The 15,043-nt window shown below is 35.0% G+C and overlaps 1 protein-coding gene across 2 annotated transcripts in view; it reads right to left on the bottom strand.

The window, feature by feature from the left end:
* Nucleotides 1-250: 250 nt before the first annotated feature.
* Nucleotides 251-15,043, bottom strand: part of LOC148281680 (cysteine dioxygenase type 1) — a 62,868-nt gene continuing 48,075 nt past the window's right edge. For both annotated transcript variants that reach the window (XM_088226299.1, XM_088226298.1), the window contains exons 5-6: nucleotides 5,290-5,459; nucleotides 251-473 (exon numbers count right to left, since the gene is read on the bottom strand). In XM_088226299.1, coding sequence (XP_088082425.1) covers nucleotides 438-473; nucleotides 5,290-5,459 — 206 coding nt within the window. In that variant the 3' untranslated portion in view covers nucleotides 251-437. The remainder of the gene's footprint in view (nucleotides 474-5,289; nucleotides 5,460-15,043) is intronic.

Below are 15,043 nucleotides of genomic sequence, written 5' to 3'. Positions count from 1 at the left end.
AATTTAATTAAAATAATTTATTTGAATTTATGTGAAATAATTCAATCAGATGAATCTCACCCGCATAAAAAAAGGTTTCAGCTCTTTAACTTTACAAACATCAACTGATGAAAGAATTGAAGGAATATAGATGTTCAAATATGGGCAGAATGGTGAATGTTACACAGTGTGTAAAGTGGCCACTTAAACCAGCCATTGACAGGTCATAAGCCCTGTAGATGCCTGGACTTCTATATTACCTTTTCTTAAATGTTGTTCATCTCTGTTGTAATATGTTAATTCAAATATCTATTTATCAAACTGATCTTGGGCCGCATGCCTTCGGGTAAATATATTTATGCTGTATGCAGATTGTTGGCGTAAAAATGCATCAATTTTGATGAGTAAAAGAAGATGTATGTTATAGAAAAATAGTTGTCGTTTGCTTGAAGATGTATTCAATTGTCTTCGGGAACACGGTTGTCTTGCATTTCCTGTAAACAAAGAAATGAAATACTTTTTTTAAATCCCAGTATACTCAGAGTCCTATACACCTCGTCAGTCTGGGGCGGGCACGACAGTGCTTCCGCGATGGAGTCCGCACGATCCACGCGAGATATTCCCTCATGTTGGAGAGGGTTCCGTCCGAGGTACCTCTACACGAGGGAGCACGGTGGTCAGCCGTGGCTCCGTCCCCCTGCGCTCGTCCCGGGCATGCTGGGGACCAACAGTTGGCAACTTAGAAGGGATGGTTTAAATTTGTTTCAACAGAGAGGGAAAACATTTCCGAGAAGGGAATATGGAAGTCTAGGCATTTACAGGGCTTATGACCTGTCGTTGGCTGGTTTAAGTGGCCACTTTACACTTCACACGATTTGGTTCAGCCGGATGAATCTCATCCACGTGATAAAGGTTTCAGCTCTTTTACTTCACAAAAGTCAACAGATGGAAGAGTTGAGGAAATGTGGATGGTCAAACATGGGCAAAATGGTGAATGTTACACAGTGTGTAAAGTGGCCACTTAAACCAGCCAATGACAGGTCACAAGCCCTGTAAATGCCTAGACTTCCATATTCCTTCCTCAAAAATGTTTTCCTTCTCTGTTGAAATAAATTTTAATATGAACAACTCCCTAGGGAGGAAATTCAGCCAGTCTGCAAGCATTTGGACATAATCAAACATTGTTGAATTACTACCTGGTAAAAGAAGAAGTATGAAAATTGGGAAATTGTTTTCAGGCATTTAACTCAGCCGGATGAATCTCACCCACGTGATAAAGGTTTCAGCTCTTTTACTTCACAAAAGTCAACAGATGGAAGAGTTAAGGAAATGTGGATGTTCAAACATGGGCAGAATGGTGAATGTTACACAGTGTGTAAAGTGGTCACTTAAACCAGCCAACGACAGGTCATAAGCCCTGTAAATGCCTAGACTTCCATATTCTCTTCTCAAAAATGTTTTCCCTCTGTTGAAATAAATTTAAATATGAACAACTCCCTAGGGAGGAAATCCAGCCAGTCTGCAAGCATTTGGACATAATCAAACATTGTTGAATTACTACCTGGTAAAAGAAGAAGTATAAAAATTGGAAAATTGTTTTCAGGCGTTGCCTAGTGGGTGATTTAGTTGAGGGTGATTGAGGGAAAACATTTCTGAGAAGGGAATATGGAAGTCTAGGCATTTACAGGGCTTATGACCTGTCATTCAAAACTTGTCACTTAAAAGTGGCCACTTTACACTTCACACGATTTGGTTCAGCCGGATGAATCTCACCCGCATGATAAAAGTTTCAGCTCTTTTACTTTACAAAAGTCAACAGATGGAAGAGTTGAGGAAATGTGGATGTTCAAACATGGGCAGAATGGTGAATGTTATACAGTGTGTAAAGTGGCCACTTAAACCAGCCAATGACAGGTCACAAGCCCTGTAAATGCCTTGACTTCCATATTCCCTTCTCAAAAATGTTTTCCCTCTCTGTTGAAATAAATTTAAATATGAACAACTCCCTAGGGAGGAAATCCAGCCAGTCTGCAAGCATTTGGACATAATCAAACATTGTTAGAAGGGATGGGTTCACACTGACCCATTTTTCAGACTTATAAGAGGTTATATCGACAAATCAACCAGAATATCTATTTTGGCACAGACTTTTACCGCCCGGCTTCCAGAACCAACCAGGAGAGCAGTCAGGCAGCTGAACACGATCACTTTCTCCATGGAGACCTTTACATCAGTGAAACTACGTTTAAGAAGCAAATACTCTTGCCATGGAGAGTATAATATGGGGCCATTGCTCAAGGGTCCTGGCCAGATATATTGTTCCAATTTAGCACCTTCAATATTTTCGTATATTTGTAATGTTATTTTAATCTAATAAAGATTACTTTGAATTGTATTATGTGTTAACCATAGAATTAAGAATAGTCCAGAAATCAAACAGAAGGCGACTAAACTACTCCTAAAGGAGTAGTTTTACGTTTTGACCCATTAGTTTTTTTGCAGACGTAGCTCAGTACGCAACTCCCGATTTAAATTCAACTATGCCGTGTTGTGTCGTTTTAAATATATGATATACTGCTTTGATCTAAAAGAAATAGGATTGGATCACATTTTATGTGTAAGTAGCAAATGCATTACTTAAAAATTGAATTATTTTTCCGTCTGTCAGATTGTCAAAGAAAACAAAATGGACACTTTGTTAGTGTCAAATTTATTACGCTACTTTGCTCATGTAATGAAAGAACTAATAAAAATTGGACCTCTCGGATTAAACAACGCCGTGGTGGACATTTGACTGACATTAAAACATAAAAATATCCGTTTTATGAAAAGTAAAATTTGTTTTATTTTCTAAGCTTAAAGTTCATTAATTAAATTACTATTATTAAATGACCCTTTACTCATCTACTCTGTTGTGTCAATCAATGTTTCCGCGTGTACAATAAAATTTTAGAGAAATTAACACATTGCTTTTTTATAAAAATATAATTATCTAACAAATTTTGGGTTATGATTATATTTTTCGCGATCTGGCAACATGACGCGACGACTTCACGCATGCGCGCGGCGAAAGTGGGACAAAGTTGGGGGATTTTTGGACACAGTCCGATGTATTTAAATATGATTCTACGCACCTTCTGGGCTATTCTTAATTCTATGGTGTTAACATAAGGTGTGATGAACAAAATGGTGATAGTTATGACGTACACGTCATTTAAAAGATTTTTTTCTGCTCAACTTATCTTGATATTGTCGCCGTTCAGGCAAAAGTCACTAACCCTAAAAATGACTGTTTTGAGTTAAATATGCCATTCATTGACATATTAATACGTAGACATGCCCTGAGCCCTCAAAAATGATGACACTTATAGTCCTTGAAATACAGCTTGATTAAAATGACAGCTGTCACTAGTGATGGGAAATTACTGATCACTGATCAAATAGATTTTATAAGTTTTTTCATGCAAACATGAAACTCTGTTTCCGAAAATTGATATAAAAATGCAAAAACAAGCCTATTATAGTGTGTTTAAGACAATTATTCACTAAAAAATAAGACAATTATACTTTTTTTCATGAACAACATCACATGAATTATTTTTTTATTCCATCAATTTACATTGACTAATTTGTCCCATCTATAACATTTTTACAAAATGATGTAACCTTGTAAGAACGTCGTCAGTAATTAGGTTTATTTTAGTTTTTTTTTTTTTTAGTTTTAAAGCTTATTTTATATAATTATGTTAATTTATATGTCAAGCATTGTACTAAAAAATAATGAACACGCCAGATACTAATGATTTTTCGTGTGTCAATATAAATCACTCCTTAGACGTTACTACAAAGTTATGTCGTCACTTTTTCTGACAAATGTCATTCTAATCAAGCTTTATTTTAAGGACTATAACTCGTGCCCAAACGCTCAGTCACGGCTATGGATGTAAAATTACGTAATTTTACCAAAAGTCGCGGTAAAACACCGTAATTTTGGTATTTTACGGTAATTTTCCGTAAGAAACGAATTTGACGTACTTATTTTTATTTTTCAAAGATATTACAAATAAAAGTAGCTTTGTTTAGATCCATCTGGTGGTTGTCGAGATTTATTAGAAGCATGGGACGTTCAAGGTCATTCGGTACCTATGTACTTTTTACACTTTTTTTAATAAAAAGGGTTATTATGTTTTGAAACATAACAGGATCGGTGGACATACGGTCCTTTGTAAAACCCTAAGTTTGTGAGCTTGAACGACCACCGCTCATGCCGTGGTTTTGAAAAAATGGTGCTTTAAATCAGTTTTTTGTGTATAATTACGTCCCTGAAGGTTTTATAGAAATTAAAATATTCGAAAGTCTGAAAAAATAAAATTAACTTAAAAATCGTTTTAATTTTTTTTTTCGTAGGATCAATACTTTCCAAGATACACGTTTGAACATCAAATACATTTTATCAAAATAGCGTAAAAGCGCTATTTGCACTAACTTTTTACTAATTATTTGATAGTTGACCTACCAAAAGGAATCGGGACTTTGTTTTCTCCCCATTTGGGTCATTTGATCTAGATTTTTGGGGAATTTGGAAAATTGGCATTGGCAACACTGACTTACTGTCCTAAATACACCCGCGCGTTACGGTGCTGTGTAGTCACTACACATTAAACAAATAAGAGATTTAAAAAGGGAAAAATGGAACATTTATAGGGAATAGCTTTAATTAACCATAATTTAATTCAAAGATGATAATATTTCAAATCTAACTGCTGGAAACATGAAAAAACCACTGGGTATCGCTAACGACTCGGGGAAACGTGCACCCACGCCAACTTCCCGAGAGCTACTGAGTAGCTATATAGAACTGGACTACGTGACCGACTGAGAGTATACTTTTGATGATATTTGTAATTTATCCCAGATTTCCGATAAAATGCTTTTTTTGTGCCTAATAAGTACTTATTATTTTATAACAAATTATTTCAGTCGATACGTAAATGTGTAATGGAGGAATACTGAAAATCTAAACCCAATATGTATTATATTTATAAAGAAATTATAGTTATTGGACGCAATGTGTACTGGCTACACATCACCGGGGAATCAAGCTATATTTTAAGGACTATAGTATATGACCACTAAACCACGAGGCCGACTATAATCTTCGCTGTATATCTACAGGGCTTCGACCAGTCTGAACGGGGAATGTTATGATCACTCAACCCGGCCGATGGCAGCTCTTAAGCTCCGCATTAGCGGACATCAGTCTAGACCTCAATGCTCGATAGAGATATCTATGAAGAAACGCCATCATACCTTGGTCCTCTTCTGTCCGAATTTGGACCAGAACGTGACGTTGCTTTTGGTTTTCCGGCCGGTCAGCTGGTTGAACACGTGGCACGCGTCGAACGGGGGACAGTACAGGTGGAGAGAGACGGCCGAGTCCGTGTGGGACGCGTTCTCCACGCGGTGAAGACCCATGGAGTCTGGAAAAGAGATATAATGACAATTATTATTATGGATAACTTATATAGCGCCATTTTCGTATTTAATATAATATAATACCTCAAGGGCGCTTTACAAAGTAATTATATAAATATATAAATTTAATTTTAAATTTGTCCCCGTCCGGGGCCCCGATTACAATGGGAAGTTAAAAGAGTAATCTTCGATTGTCTATAAAAAAAACCGATATTCGTGTACGAAAATGAGTATATTTGTAAAGTATCTTCGTCGGTAACCTATAATTGAACATGTTTAGAAGAAAAAAAATGTACGCATATTCTGCTTTTCATACAGAAAACTTAATTTTACTTTGTAGATTAAGTTTTCTGTATGAAAAGTTTTTGTAAAGTTTTTTGTAGAACCTAGGACTAATATAAAAAGAAACAGTTTTGTACATACAGCAATAAATTTTTACAATTCACTTTCTAACGACCTAAAAAATATACAAAACATATACGTATTTAAAAAACACCCAAATAAAACAGTTCTTATAGCCCGTGTGACGAGTGATATGTGATTTTTTTATTTATTGACTTTTTATTAAAACTATTATGTTATTATATATAATATCCCCTCATACCAGCACTTTTGCTGATTGGGAATATATAGTACAAATAAAATATGTAATGTAATGTAATATGTAAAGTTTAAATCCTTGTATTTTGTCATAAATAAATACATCTAATTCTAGATAAAATTTAAGATAAATGTTAAAATCGCATTGTAATCAAAGCCTTGGGACATTGAAATATTCTAGTGTAAAAACACCCTTTTTAAATAAATATTTCATGCCAACCATGACGGGAATCAAACCCGAGACCTCTTGCATGGTAGGCGAACGCGCTGATCATTACACCACGAGGCCGACAATAGGTATAGTTGATAAATGATAGCGTAGAATTTTAGTACGTGAAGGTTTTGAAATAGATAAGAATTTATGTCATTCTGTTCACGGCCTCTGCAAGAAAACTGCGTATTAGAAAATTATTAATGCGTAAATTATTGCGTTTACTCATTTTCTAATAGCGAGTTATTTACAACTCGTTAAAAAAGGTCCTCACAATGAAATAATTCGGTAAACCATAAGAACACAAGTAGTTATTTTTCCATGGTAAAAAAAACGTTTTAGAGAAGGGAATATGGCCTTGAACCGGTAACAATTGCACAGAAATCCTTAATCCGAGTAATTTTTAAAACACCATTTCGTTATCCAAGTGACTTGCTCTTCAAAGAATTCAGAGTACTTAATATTATACAACAGTATACGAGGGCGGATTGAAAATGAAGCTACCTAAGTAGGAAAAAAACTTTTTTTTTCAAAAACCATTTATTTATCAACATAGTCTCCTTTTACTTCGACACACTTAGTAAGACGATATGCCAACTTTTTTATACCATCTGAATAATACGATTTCGGGAACCTCTCAAAATACGCGTTAGTTTCGGTAATCACTTCGTCGTTTGAGCTGAATCTTTTTCCTGCGAGCCATTTTTTCAAGTTTGGAAACAGGAAAAAGTCACTAGGAGCTAAATCTGGACTATAAGGTGGATGATCAACCAATTCGAAGTGTATTTCACGTAATTTTAGCATCGTATCTAATGCTGTGTGAACCAGTGCGTTGTCTCGAAGAGCACTTTTTTCTTCTTTAAATGTGGTCGTTTTTCCTTGATTGCATCATTCAATTGATCCAATAATGCACGATAATACTTTCCTGTGATTGTGGATCCTTTTTCATGATAATCGATGAGCGATATTCCGAGTGCATCACAAAATACAGCGGCCATAACCTTGCCAGTCGATTTCACTGCCTTTGCCTTCTTCGGAGCACTTCCACCAGCTTCCACCCATTGTTTCGATTGATTTTTGGTTTCAGGTGGTGCACCCACGTTTCATCAACAGTTATTAATCGACGCCAAATATCAACAGGATTACGCTTTATCATGTCTAAACACTGCTGTGAAGTGGTCTCTCGAACTCGTTTTTGTTCGACACTGAGCAAACGCGGCACCCATATTGCCGATACCTTTTTCATATGCAAATGTTCATGCAAAATGTTGAACACACGTTCATATGAGATGTTTACCATTTCAACAATCTTAGGCAACTTCACTCGGCGATCATTCATAACTATATCGAGGATTTTCTTGATATTTTCTTCAGTCACCACCTCTTTTGGCCTTCCTGTTGATGGTATTGTTGCAGTGCTCGTTCGGCCGCGTTTAAATTCAGCAATCCAATATTTGACCATGTAATCTGACGGAGCAGACTCACCGTAATGTTTATCGAGCTTTTCTTTTGTCTCTTTAGCCGTTTTCCCTTTCAAATAATAGTGTTTAATCACTGCACGAAATTAGCTTTTGTCCATTTTTCAAGAAACACAACAGTTGTTTGCTTCAAACGACTACAACAAATAAACTAATCGATGAATTTGGGTGACATTTTAACAGCTGCCGTTTGACAGATCGCAATTTGGATTTTTTTTTATGCTTATGCTGCCATCTATATTGAGAACGGTAGTGGTTACACACATAAACAGAGACAAATACCCTAGCGTCAACCACAACCATAATACAAGATACTCCAATAGGGACCTAATACTAAGTGGAGGGGTCAACACTGTTCTGGCATCGAGGCAACACTATTGCGTAAGCAAGAAGGTCCATAACTTTTTGCCAGAATCGTGGAAAGACGGGAGTGTTGTCAAGTTGCGGAAGGTGTTGACCTCACTCTTTCATGACATTGGTCGTAGGGAGTCAGAAAGGTGATGCATGCCGCGGTTTGGAGATGCTTACTGGATGTCAACAATAAAATATAAAAAAAGAATAATTTAAACAATATATATTCAAATGGCAATCGTGAAGTTTCACATTATATATGAAATAAATTGTCTTTTTTTATGAATGTATGTATGTGTATGCGCATGGGTGTATGTACATGTGTGTGTATATATGTTTATGTGTGTATGTGTATGTGTGTATGTATATGTATCAAAATGTGTATACGAGTAAGTTTATATTTTATTAGTCTGTGCTCTCTATTAACTTGTAAACCATTTTCATGTATTAAAATGTAATTGCCTAGCTTGGAACGGGGTACGTACCCTTGTTAGCTGGGCAAAGTGACCATAAAATTGTAATTATGATAAAATGTATAAATAAATAAAAATAAATAAAATATGGAAGCAGTCGCGTACACAAGAGTTTTTAACTAGGGTAGGCTATAGAAAAAAAAAAAGGTTTTATATAATGTAAGTAATAAATCTTACCAAACAGTTTCCTTTACTCGGCATATTAGTTTAAATCACTATGTTTTGTGTGTACACACCCAGTTAACCAGTTCGCCTTTTCATAATATTTAGCACTGAATTTACGGGTAACATAAAAAAATAATTAAATCTAATTATTTAAGAGTGCACCTTCCTTTGCAAATAACTAGTTTTTTGTCCAAAAAGGGTAACCGAGAAAACGCGCTGTTTCTCAAAACGGTTAAACACACATTTCCGTCAATATCACAAGTTTCACAGGACTCCATTTTGAATTTTTATTAACAAAATAAACGTGGACCATATTTTCGGTTATTTGAAGGAATCGATTTAAGGCGTTTGGGGTTATTTATTTGACATTTGATCTTTGACCGTCTTTTATTAAATAAAAATTGAAAAAAAAACGCTGGATGTCAGTAATGTATTAATTTTTTCTTGCTAAAACAATGCACCAAAGATCATGGAAAAAAACTGCCTTCAAAGTTACCCATACGCGCGTAATTTCAACTGAAAAAAACCCACACATGCACGTTTTGTTCATGCAAACAACGGCTGCAACATTAACAAAATAAGCATTTGTAGTTTGTGCCTTAGCCGAACCTGGCCGATGGCGGCGCGCCGATCGGTATTATACAGTACTTAACCGAATTATATCTGGCGCTTTTTTCAAATTTTACAAAAAGTTACTAGCATATTTTATATTATTATTTTAATGTAATTAGTAGGCCTTAAGTAGGCGATTAACTGACTTAAATTACAAATTTGTAAGTTTAAATTAAATTTATTTGATATGAAAGCGCCATTGAGATATTATATTACGAAAATGACGCTGTATAAGTTATCCATTAATAATAATAATAGTTATAGATCCAAGTAATTTCTGATAGCAATTCTAGGGGAGCCATTGGATTTTCTGATAAATAAAAAATATTGCAATTTCCAACCCATACAAAACTATGATTAGAGGATTGACGAGAGATTTTATAATCTTTCAAGAGTTTTTTATTGCCCGGAGTTAAATGATCACCGACAAAGTTTTTTTGGGTTCACAAGGTCATCAATTATGATGGGAAGATGAGGGCGTCATACCTTCACCATGACGGTATAGCTGAAGATAAATTCTCTTGAGCGATTATGAAGATACCCTACCGACCAAACCATCTTCAAGTTTTGGGTAGGTTCATCGATATGAAATAGGGGGAAGCGTACGTCACAGTTCATATATCTACGCACTAAAATTACATAGCTTCAGTATGACGTCATAGTTTAAGATAAAATTCTCCCGACCGATTACGAAGATACACTACCGATCCCCCCACCATCGAGTTTTGATGTAAGTACATCGCTTTGTACCGACGGGTCTAGAACCCCTCGATACGTTTATCTACGCATTAAAAGGACAAACAAAAACATAAAACCAACACGACATACATTTTAATAAGCACATGCACTAATTAGGACAAACATGCACTGATTAAATTATGAAAATATTATATGTTGTTCGAGAAATAGTTGAAAACAGGAAGGGGATGGAGGGAGGGGGTGAGCTTAATAGGTTTAATAGGGTGACCATTTCAGTGGAGCATCGTATAAAGGACTATATTGAAAGGTTGTTTGATTATTGATCAAAGGAACAATATTTTTTATAGCTTTCCTAATGTGAAATATTTCCATAATATTTACTTCTAACAACAACTGTGGTGAAGGTGTATAGTGGGTTTTGTATGTTGGTTTGCACATTGGTCTAATTGATGTCCTGACGAAGAGACGGGTACGTCTCGAAACCGGTAGAAGTAGAAAAGTCGGTAAGTGGTAATATAGAAATATTTAATAACATTTGATAAATAAAAATAGCAGTTTCGGAATATTTTCCATATTTACACCGGTGAAATTCAAATATGTGATTGCGCAGCAGGATTATACGTCGCGAAACGTAAATATTTTGACATTTAATATTATGTGTTCACGGATGTTGCATTTTGATCGGGAATACGATACACAACCATGGTGAGAAATTGTTATCACGTCGTTTATTAGCACGTCAACAGTTATTTGTGATTGAGTTCTGGCATGTTGATGTCCGATGAAGTAAAATTCTTATCTTTACATATACTCGATAAAACATCGTCTTTAGTTTGTGGGCTCTTTTAATTTTAAACAATAAATGATGTTATCACTTATGCAGAGTGACTTAGTAATTTTCCGTGGTAAATATTTTTATAGTTTTGACCCACAGGTCGCAAAACACAGATAACTTGAGAAACAGAAAACTAATTAATTTTAGTAATTCAAACACAAATTTATCATCTTCTCGTTCACCGTTTATTCATTCACCGTGTCCGGGCGCTGAAGAATACATGTATTTATTTATTATATATACGGCCTAGGCCAATTACAACAGTTACGTGAAGAAACATAAATGCAAGAAACTGAACAAAAGAACATAAAACTATTTAGCAAAGACAAACAAGGGCAAAACAATAATTGTATGCAATATATTAATAAAAACGAAAGACCTAAGATTTCGAGCTAAACCATGCCGATCCAACTTCATCCCACACTGTTTAGTCGCGAAGAGATCTACGAAAAGCCGGAAGATCTATCCCAAAGAATTCCAAGTCGTGTGATGAATTGACTAATCTACACATTCTGGACATTGGGGCATAAAAACCAAAGTTGGTCTTAGAAGATTTTATAAATAGCAGATTTTGACTTCTGGTGACACGGTTGGGAACATGAAAAGAAATTGATTGCAACAGAGATGAACAGAGAGGACATCATTTAGCATGTATATATGTGAAATAGAACCTAGAATCTTTAACGAGTGCTTTCCACTCGTTTCTTATTTTTATTCTTCGAAGTGTGGGGACGTCACTGCGACCTGAGTAGATTAACCTTTTACTCACTAAGCATCCAAAAATTACACATGATCCGAAGGGGGGACCAAACTACACCAGCGCCTACTTGTACATGGCGCCAGGAAAATAAAACATCGGAAGTGTTTATGACCGTGCAATAATTTATTCATGTTTTCGCGTACACATATTTTACTCATTGTGTATTTAATTTATTTTTGTAAGTTTGTCGAATGCTTATGTACATAAAGTAAAATTGACATGATTACACATGCTCCGAACGGGGGGACCAAACGACCCCAGCGCCTACTTGTACATGGCGCCAGGAAAATAAAACGTCGGAAGTGTTTATGACCGTGCAATGATTTATTCATATTTTCGCGTACACATATTTTACTCATTGTGTATTTAATTTATTTTTGTAAGTTTGTCGAATGCTTATGTACATGAAGTAAAATTGACATGATTACACATGATCCGAACGGGGGGACCAAACGACCCCAGCGCCTACTTGTACATGGCGCCAGGAAAATAAAACGTCGGAAGTGTTTATGACCGTGCAATAATTTATTCATGTTTTCGCGTACGCATATTTTACTCATTCTTGTATTTTATTCAATTTTGTTAGTTTGCCGAATGCTTATGTACATAAATTGAAATTGACCAAATCGGTCTATGGGGGATTCGAATCCCCCACTTCGATCCGGCTAGGTTAATCCCTGTAAAATAGTGCTAGCCCTCCTAAGCCCAGTGGTGGTATTCTAAATCTTCTCTACCATCTAAAGATTGATTATTTTTTTATTTTTTTAATGCGACAACACTTTGCTTCATATAATGGCCACACTGATGATTACGGTTTGGTCAATTGAACCTAATTAAGTGTTTTGGGTAATGCTTAAGGTCACAATAATGTTCTAAATGATGATCATCATGTTTGATTTCACGTGTTCATATTTTTTGACGTTTAATCATCAGTGTGGCCATATATGAAGCAAAAATTAGTCTCATGGAAAAATAAATATCCCCAAATTAACCACTCTCCAGGGGAAAGAGGAGATTTATAATTGCATTATGAACGGCTATCTTCATCAGATTGCTTAGTAAGCTAAACGTATCTTCACTTAATCCTCTTAATGTCAATGGTACCAATATTCAAAACAGGAAATCCGTAAAAAATCTAGGAGTACAAATGGATGAACGTCTGTGCTGGCGCGCTCATACTAATGAATTAAGCCGCAAAATATTTTTCTGTCTACACTCACTTAGAAGGTTGCAAAAATTCTTACCCATTAATACTAAATGCACTCTGGTACAAGCATTACTACTACCCATTCTAGATTACGCTGATGTTTCCATGACTGATTTAAGCTGTGAGCAACTCGATAAACTTGAACGACTTCAGAATACATGCATAAGGTACATTTTTTGTCTTAGAAAAATAAATATTAACACATTTCTGATTATCGTAGGCAACTGAAATGGCTCAATTCACAAAAATCACTTCGTAAAAAAATAAAAAAATAATAGTATGCTGTGGATAATCACTTATTCGGACGATTCGCCCCTGGGGCACGAACCATAGAGGACGACCCCTCGAAAATACGAGTAAGAAAATCGCAAAGAAGGTATCCCTGTTAGGAAGGATAAGGAATAAATTAGACATTAAAACCTCTCTGCTGATATTTAAAAGTATTATCGTTCCCCACATTGATTATTGCTCCAGTATTTTATATTAAGGTAATAAAGGAGATCTAAAAAGACTCCAAATAATACAAAACAAAGCGATGAGGATAATATTAAGATGTGGGAGACGAACAAATGTTAAGAAAATGATTCAACTTCTAGATATCATGACAATTGATCAAAGAATCAAATTCAATGTTGCCAATGAAATAAACAAAATTATTAAAGGAACAGTTCCGAGATATTTTCAAAATAAACTAAAAAATAATGAGTTATTTCATAGAAACTATGCAACAAGAGGATCTCAAAATATAAGACTGGAAAAGAAATCAAAAGCAATGTCCCAGAACTGCCGCATGTACAAGGGAATACAATCATTTGAAGAAATGCCAGAAAGCATAAAAAATGAAATTAATGTAAATATATTAAAAAATTTAATGTAAAAAGTATATATGTGAAAAATATTAGGTAGTATATAGTGTAAATAGTGAATATAATTAATGAAAATGTACATATGAAACAGTTAATATTATAAATTAGGATACTAAGTGTATAATAGTGATAAATAATGTTAGAATAAGTATAGATGTAAATATTGTGTTGTAAATATATATTAGACTATGTTACATAGAACTAAATAAATAAATAAAATAAAAAAAATATAAAAAAAAAGCAGATATAAACCACACATCATATGGCCAGTTAAAGGACCGTCTAGAATGGAGGAGATTCTGGTGTGCAGCTGCCAAATAATCCATAGATAAATAAATAAAAGAAATAATGTATATATATTTATGTATAAATATATTTACTAGAAGATATATAAATATCTAAATTAGTATCATTAGGGTCAAACAAACATAATTGATTGTGTGATTAAACTGGTTTTAACTTGAATTCGATCATCGGTTTTTCCTTGGGTAATAATTCTGTTACAACCATTATCAAACTTTATACATTAAAATAGCACAATTTTATCATTATTTATGATAGGTAGAATACCCACATAGGTTAAAAATAAGTAATGACTTCTGTCTAGGCGATAATATTTCCCGAATATCAGTTATTTCCTCAGAGTAATAATGCGTCCACCTATAGGCAAGCCCTATCACCATGTTTCATGGAACGCAAGCGATGTTGGTTAGTAACAAATTGGCGGCCATTTTGTTTTGTTTGACAGCATACGCATAACGGTTCTATCGAATGCTTTTGTCGCTGGGCTTGGCTTTGTTTGTAAATAACTTGGATATTTACGTTATAATAAATAAAAATCCACTATGGTGAATTACAGTATGTTTGGTTGCAGCAGTAGGAACGTCAAATGTGTTAAAGGAGTCAGTTTTAACAGGTAATTGATCCCGAATATTTTCCCATGATTTACATTGAATTTTGGCATTTATTGTCCCGACACGAGTATTATGTTGCTTAAAAACATTCCTTATATCAACATATTTACTTTAGATACGGTTTTTTCTCAATTTAAGGGATAAATTTGTGAATTAAAGTAGGTTTACTGTTGATTATGACAGTTGATTACGGGCAATATGGCGGGGCCGCACTAGGCATCCATATAAAGTTTGAGTCTTCATCGCGTAGAGGCCGATTAAAATTTTACTCTAAAATAGCAACGTTAACCTTGAAATCGCATCTAAAATGACGAGTCCAAATTTCAGGCCGCTACGACTCGCCGTTTCGGAGATGTGACGGACAAACAAACAAACTCAACACAGGACTTTGGTTCCATGGAGTTGGGATTTATGTCTC

The sequence above is a fragment of the Micrasema longulum genome, unplaced genomic scaffold (genome assembly GCF_059751315.1).
Source record: "Micrasema longulum isolate JH-2025_06_02 unplaced genomic scaffold, ASM5975131v1 h1tg000420l, whole genome shotgun sequence".
In the NCBI taxonomy this organism is placed as follows: Eukaryota; Metazoa; Arthropoda; class Insecta; order Trichoptera; family Brachycentridae; genus Micrasema; species Micrasema longulum.
This window is presented reverse-complemented; position numbering and strand designations above follow the sequence as displayed.